The following is a 7,196-nucleotide window of genomic DNA, read 5'->3' as shown; positions in this document are numbered from 1 at the left end:
AGAGGAGGAGGCGGGCTTAGAGGAGTGATTGCAAAACCTCTTAGAATTTAAGACCCCTTTCCTTCCAAGGCCTGAAAGGCAGACAGGCATTGGAGATACAGGTGAGTATAAAGGGGCAGAGCTCCTCACTCGGCCATGCATTTCATGCCCAGTCGCTAGAATTTAAGTCATCCGAGCCCTCACACACCCAGGCCGTCCCATGTTCTCTGGCTCATCTCTTCTGGTAGCTTAGAAGTCGCAGCCTCAGGGAGACTTCTTTTTGGTGCAACTTAGAAGGAAGCAAGTGTGAAATGCAGAAGTCTTTGCTTTTAGGATTCTGGCTCCCTGAGATCAGAGGAGTGGGTTCCCGTACGGGGGTGGCAAGGCACAGGGAGAAGCATTGGAGCAGACTCTGCGCGCGCGTGTGTGTGTGTGTGTGTGTGTGTGTGTGTGTGTGTGTGTGTGTCGGCGCGCCTGTGCGTGGAGGGGGATAGCTGTACCCAGCGCGAGGCACTGGGGGAGGAGGAAGCGGTACAGAGATCTGAATAATTGATTCTTCAGCCGCACCAGACGCTCGGGAGCGGGCGGAGAGCGTGGTTCCAACACCACGGACAGCAGCGCGCGCCGCCGCAGGCGCCCCCGTCGCCAGCCAGTCACCTATCCTGGCCTTATTTGCCGCCGTGCGCTCTCAGAACGGGTGGCCGCGCTCCGCGTCGCCGCCGAGGGACTGCGGGGTCTGTCTCGACCCACCTAGGAGAGAGGCTGCGCGCAGGAGACGCTTTCGCCCGCCGGAGCTCCAAGCCTCTTGGGCTTGCGCGGGGGCTACTGCGTCTCGCCGGCTGAGAACAAGTCTCTTAAGTTGGTGTGGAGGGCGCCCCTGCCCTCCCCCTCCTCTTCCTCGGAGGCGACCGCAGCAGAAATACGCCCCGGGAACCCGGCTTTGCCAGTGCTGTGAACCAGGGTGTCCAGACGCTCTCCGGACTCCCTCTGGGAAGTGGAGAGCCGAACGCCCTGCGCGGAGCTGGCCCCGCAGCGAAGGGCCCGGAGGGAGCTGCCTTTCCCCGCCAGAGCCTCTCTCGGCCGGGGACCGCGGGGATCCCCGGCCACACGCGCGCGCACGCTCCCACATTCACTCACACACATTCGCCCTCAAACACACCAGCCCGGAGCTGGGCTGCGGAGAGGGTGCTCCGGCGCGCTCAGAGGACCGGGCAGTTGCCGTCCGGAGTGGGACAGGAAGCAGAGCTAGGACTCTTGGAGGGGAGCTCCTAGGGCTTGGCCGGATCATGGGACCGGGTGAGCGCTAAGAATCGCGGCCGCAGCCATCAGCCCTGGAGATGACCAGGAGCGGCCACTGCTGAGAACTATGTGGAGAGAGGCTGCGGTGAGTGCTGGCGCGGGACGCCGGGCCTGGAAGGCCCCCTTGGGAAGGGGGAGGTGGGAGGCCTGGAGAGGGAGGGAGCGGCAGGATCTCAAGAGGGTCGCTGCGTGGGAACGATCCACCTCCCTCGGGGAACCGGGACCGCGGGAGCCCGCGTCCTTCCCTCCCCCTCTCCTACTGCCGGCTCGTCGCAAACTCAGCCAGCGCCCCCCCACCCTTGTTACCTCCTCTTTCTCTCCCTACCCCCCTCGCTTAGCAGCTCCCGGTCGCACAACTCCCAGCAGCCGGCGCTGGGGAGGTGGTAGGGGGTGCCGGTGGAGGTGCCCAGTTAGCTTCTCGTGGGTTGCCAACCTGGGGCTCCCATTCTCCTGTGCACCCTGGAGTGGAGCTCCCGCTATCAGTCACAGGGGCTGAGGATCCGCACTGGGGGCGTCGTGGGCATGGGGCTTCAGCTTCCCCCATCTTGTCTAGCCCCCCTGGGCGCACAGGGGGGCTTGTGAGCGCTGCAGACTGCAGCCTTCCCCTCAACCCTCCCTCCCCTCGCTGGTGGGCTGACCCTGCCTCTCCTTCTCTCCTCCGCCCCGGTAGAGCCCTGCTGCAGAGCCTCCGGCTGGGATAGCCGCCCCCCGTGGGGGCGATGCGGACAGCGCGGGACAGCCAGGGGAGCGCGCGGGGGCCGCAGCATGCGGGAACCCGCTAAACCCGGTGGCTGCTGAGGCGGCCGAGATGATCGTGCGCGCAGCGCGCCCCACTGCATCCTCGACCTTCTCGGGCTACAGGTAAGTCCCAGCAGGAGATCAGGGCTCCGTGGGCCGGGGAGGAGGGAGACTCGACCGGAGGGAGAGCGGCAGAGGTGATGGTCAGGCTAGAGAGGGGAGAGGGAAAGCGGGAGGGAGCCCAGCGGCAAGGCGCAGTAGGGGCACCAGGGGGCGCTGCGGCTCCGCGCTCAGCGACGCTCACCCAGGAACGCCGAGGCAGCTAGGAGTTCGCCTCAACTTCCCCCGGCGCCAGCAGCGCCCGGTCTGAGAGGCGCGCGTCAGGTCACGCGTGCACGACCGCGCTGGTATTTTCAGGTACGCGGGGCTGTGCACTTGCCGCCGTTCATGCGTGTGCCCCACCTGAGGACGTGTGAGGACTCCGGCTGGCAGTGGGCACCGCTTCAGCAGCCTGAGGAAGTGCGCAGAAAAGCGCGCGTGCCTATGAGCGTGTGCGGCCCACTGCCCACGTGCACCTAAGACTTGGCAACAGCGCCCGCAGTAGAAAGGCTAGGGAGGGGCTGTACAGTCCACGTCCGTCTGGGAGCTTCTTGGGAGCCTACCTTTCCCCCTACGCACGTTCTTTGCCAGCTCCCACGCGCTGGCCCGCGGGGGGACGCGCCTACTCTCCAGAATTCAGCACTGCACACGGCGCGCGTGAGAGAGGGTGTGTGTGTGTGAACATGTGTGTGTGAACATGTGTGTGTGCATGTGCGTGTGTGCACGCGCGCGTGTAGGGGGTGGGTCCTGGGCCTACTTGCAGTTGAGTGAAGGACTCTTCACGGTCCCTCGGCGCGAGGTGGGGCGAGCCCCAAGTTCCCCCAGAAACCGCGGAGCCTGGGCCCACCAGGCAGCGTCCTCACTCCCAAGCACCTGGGGTGTACGCTGCCTGAGAGGAGCCGGGTCTGTAGTTGGGGCTGGGCGTAGAGCAAAGTGTGTGGCGCACGCGACGGGCTCGCAGGGGGCGGGGTCAGCCAACTAGCTCCACTCTCACGCCTGGACGCGGGGTCTGGGCGCCGCCTCCGCACGCCCAGCCGGGTCTGTAGTTCGCTCCGTGCCAGCAGGGGGCGGGGTTGATAACTTGGTCTTCACTATCCCAGGTGGGAGGGGTTGGGTGGAGGGTTTATTCTGTGCACCTACGAGCTTGGTGGGGTAAAGAACGCGCGCGGCGCTTAGGGTCTGTGGCCCTTAGCTAACCTGGGGAATGCGGTGGGGGATATGGACAGAGTTGGGGATGAGGAAGCGCCTGGAGACAGGGGATGAAGAAGCTGGATGTGAGAATGGGCTGGGGGATGCAGAATTAGCTCGGATTGGAGTTGTAGACAGAGTTAGAGACGGATGGAGGGACGTGGATGACGTCGAGGATTGGGAATGGAGTCTGTGATCCCAGCAGCCTATCCAGCTGCTGAGTTCCATCCCTGACTCGTAGAGCAGGGGCCCCGTTGGAAATCCCTTCCTTCTGGTCGTCTTGCTCACCGCGGCCCTGCCTCTCACTCTTCACTTTGCAGGGACCGTCAGTGGCGACTATGGGCAGAGTGGGCTATTGGACCCTGCTGGTGCTGCCGGCCCTTCTGGTCTGGCGCGGTCCGGCGCCGAGCGCGGCGGCGGAGAAGGGTTCCCCCGCGCTGAATATTGCGGTGATGCTGGGTCACAGCCACGACATGACAGAGCGCGAACTTCGAACCCTGTGGGGCCCCGAGCAGGCGGCGGGGCTGCCCCTGGACGTGAACGTGGTAGCTCTGCTGATGAACCGCACCGACCCCAAGAGCCTCATCACGCACGTGTGCGACCTCATGTCCGGGGCACGCATCCACGGCCTCGTGTTTGGGGACGACACGGACCAGGAGGCCGTGGCCCAGATGCTGGATTTTATCTCCTCCCAGACCTTCATCCCCATCTTGGGCATTCACGGGGGCGCATCTATGATCATGGCTGACAAGGTAAGGCCGGGATCTGATGCCCTGCCAGAACCCGGGAAGCCACCAGCTGCAAGGCAGCTGCTGCAGGTCCTCGGACACCCCTAGAATCTGTCTTGATGTGAAGTAGGGGTGGGGGTGGGAGGGTCGTGGCAACTGGCCCAGGTCTTGCCTCTCCAACCCAGAAATGAATGGAAATGGCTTTTGCCTTGTTTCTGAAAATGGTGTACACAGGAGCACTTTGGTGTGGGTGTTCCAGGAAGAGCTCAGAAAACTGAGAAGTGGGCTGTGGGGTGGTGGTGGTGGTGGTAGCATGTTTGGAGATTTACAAGTACCGTGGGGCACAGAGGTGGGCCCAGGAGCACTGGAGATATATGGTTCCTGTTTCCACAATGCCAGTTTTACCTGATTATTTTTTGGGAAAATGTCCATTTTATCCTTTTATGGTAAGTGACTAAAACTATTTCTAAAAATTATTAAATGTGGGTAGGTTCTGGAAGAAAATGCAAAGTTTTTAGGTAAAGCACAAAAGGGCAGAAAAAATGTCATGCTTCCTCCGACTCTGCAATTAGAGGAACAGAGGTAGGGAGTTTGAGAACCCTGGGCCAGAGGAGCGGAGGAGATACTCCTTCCTCAAGGGGAGTGGGTGGGAGTGGAGATAATTAACTCCAAAGTCAGAGCATGGAGGGCCTGGCATTTTCCTTACACGTTCTCTGTCTGGGGCTCCAAGGCCCTCAGATGAAAGAGTTGGCTCCTGAACAAAGATGGGTCTTGGTACTAAAGTTGGAGGGTCTCAAAATGCACGAAAGAGTGTAAAAAAGTCTGTTGACTTCGAATGAGAGAGGGTCTTTTTTTGTGGACATCCTGGGAGCATCGGTTTGGAGAAGAAGGGAGAGAGATTGAAGATTTGAAGGAGCTGTTAGGACAGCTCAGTTTGGGAATTACACAGAAGTGGAGGGAAGGAAGAAGGCTGGAAGGAAGAAGTAAAGTGAGGAATAAGAAAAAAGGGAAAGATTGGAGTTGTGTGTGTACTGTCCTCTAAGTCCTGAGAAAGGATTGGGAGTTCAGAAGGGGAGAGTAAGTGTACTTGTGTGCCATGGTCTCTAGCCCTGAGACCTTCTTGAAGAATGTTCCTTAGATGGCAGGAGATATTCCAGTGGGGTGAGCAGACATTCACTGTAGCACTTACCTTTTGATGCTCTCAAAGCACTTTTATATTCATCACATCAGCTTTTGCTTCTGTTTCAGCAATTCCCATCAGCTCCTTTGGGAACCGTATTAATTCTTTCGGGTCTCCTGGGCTACAGCACATTCAGCTGAAGCACACAATTGATGCAGTATCTTATTAAACATTCATTTTAAATGGTTTGCAGCCTAGCAGAATTCTTGTGTGTGGTTGAGCGTTTTCCCAGTCACTTCTCAGTTTTGGGGGGCTCCTTTCTGGGAAGAAGATGGTAGGGACTAGCCATGCTCTGCCACCACTGACAATTTCAGAACTGGAGAGGACCTTAGGGTTTCCTGGAGCAACCTGTAACTTTCAGATGAAGTGACTGAGCCATAGGGGAGTTAAGGGACTTTGCCAAGACCACATGGTGGGTGATGTAGCTAGGTAGCTGAATTTCTGGTCCCAAGCTGTGATCTTCCATTCCACTAAATCAAGCCCATACTTTAATGATGTCATCCATCTTCAGGAGGGCCAAGGAACCAGTCTTGTTTTGTGGGAGGGGCTGAGCATGGAGAGCTGTGATGAATCACAGCCTAGAGGGCTTTTGTATAGGAGGGGCCAATCTTCTAATGAAGGCATTGAGGAAGAAGAACAGCCGGTTTCCAGCCAGGCCTTGCAGTGTGATTTTGGGATTTAAATATTACCACAGATCCCTTCTTCCTTCTTGAGTTTTTCTGAAGTAGCTATAGACAAGAAACAGTAGCCGTATTGAAAGTGAAATTTCTGGATCCATGAGGGTTTGGCACAACCCATTGGAGAAATCTGGGAAAAGCTGAATTGGAAAAGGTGGTATGAGATGGGGAGGTTCCAGGTAGGCTTTGGCTCTTACTTCTAAGTCTCAGCCGATTGGTGTGTGGCTCGGGCTCTCATGTAATGCATTCATCCAACTGTAGGCAGAGAGAAGTAGGAAGAGTGTAGGGTCATGGATAGGAACCCCCTTGATAGGCAGGGACCCTGCCTGCTAGTGAATCTTGACCCAATGAATGGCAGGCTCTGACCAGCTAGACCAGCAACTGTTCTTCCCTTGAAGGAGGCATTAGAAAGAAGGTTCTGAGAAGTCCAGGGAGTATGGGTGGAAACATTCTTCTCTCCTCTGTGATGAAACTGCCTTTTGGGGATGTGGACCAAAATGTGACCTCACTTAAGAGTAAGAAGAGAAAAGGAATCAGGAAAGGACAAGAGGAAGATGAGAAAAGACATTTCCAGAGAAATCAAGAATAGAGGTTTAAGAGGAGTTGGAGACAGAAGAATGAAAGGGTCCATTAGTTCAAAAATGGGGGAGGGGATTTGATACTCCCTATTATTGTTGGGACTTTCAGAGTTGGTCTTGGAGAGATTGGCCCCTCTCTGTGATTCTGGTGGAACTCTAGGGAGATAAGGCAAGGTGGCAGGGAAGCAAAGAGCTCAGTGGAGGTAACATCAGGGCATATGTCTAGTCCCTATGTGGAACGTTCATATTGAGAGGAGTTGGGTGATATTGAGAGGAGTTGGGTGATACTGAGAGGAGTTGGTTTAAAAGGTGGTATTTTGAGACACTGGGGATGTGTTTAGAAAGGAGATTGTCTGAGATGTGAACATCCCTTCCTTCCATTAGTAACATATGTAGATGGCTTGTGCTTCTGCCACCTGTTTCATTTACAGCTGAACATTCCGTTTATTTGGCTCCAAAGAAACAGTCATGGTGCATTGCTTAAAACTCTGCCTAGCCTGGGTGTGCCAATGGTATTATGACTACAGCCTCAACCACCCTAGATTGATAAGACCTCTGCCTCCTGATAAAATGATGTTGATTTGGTAAAGCCACCCAGAACACACTTTTGTTATATTTACTTCTAAATTGGCAACATGATAGTGCCCCTGCTGATAAGAAAGGTAGTCAATTTGGTTATCAGTTAAAATGAACACACACACTTTTTTTTTTTTTTACCCTTCTCTCTGTC

General features: G+C 56.5%; 1 protein-coding gene across 4 annotated transcripts in view; it reads left to right on the top strand.

The window, feature by feature from the left end:
• The first annotated feature begins 484 nt into the window (after window positions 1-484).
• Window positions 485-7,196, top strand: part of LOC105467787 (glutamate ionotropic receptor NMDA type subunit 2A) — a 444,595-nt gene continuing 437,883 nt past the window's right edge. For 2 of the 4 annotated variants that reach the window (XM_071084110.1, XM_011717503.3), the window contains exons 1-3: window positions 485-1,363; window positions 1,949-2,139; window positions 3,624-4,055. In XM_071084110.1, coding sequence (XP_070940211.1) covers window positions 3,642-4,055 — 414 coding nt within the window. In that variant the 5' untranslated portion in view covers window positions 485-1,363; window positions 1,949-2,139; window positions 3,624-3,641. Of the gene's footprint in view, window positions 1,364-1,948; window positions 2,140-2,341; window positions 2,434-3,623; window positions 4,056-7,196 lie in introns of those variants that run through there. The other 2 variants (XM_011717504.3, XM_071084109.1) reach the window with 2 other exon arrangements.

The sequence above is a fragment of the Macaca nemestrina genome, chromosome 18 (assembly GCF_043159975.1).
Source record: "Macaca nemestrina isolate mMacNem1 chromosome 18, mMacNem.hap1, whole genome shotgun sequence".
In the NCBI taxonomy this organism is placed as follows: Eukaryota; Metazoa; Chordata; class Mammalia; order Primates; family Cercopithecidae; genus Macaca; species Macaca nemestrina.
Note: the sequence above shows the minus strand (reverse complement) of the source record. Positions and strands in the feature narration are given on the sequence as shown.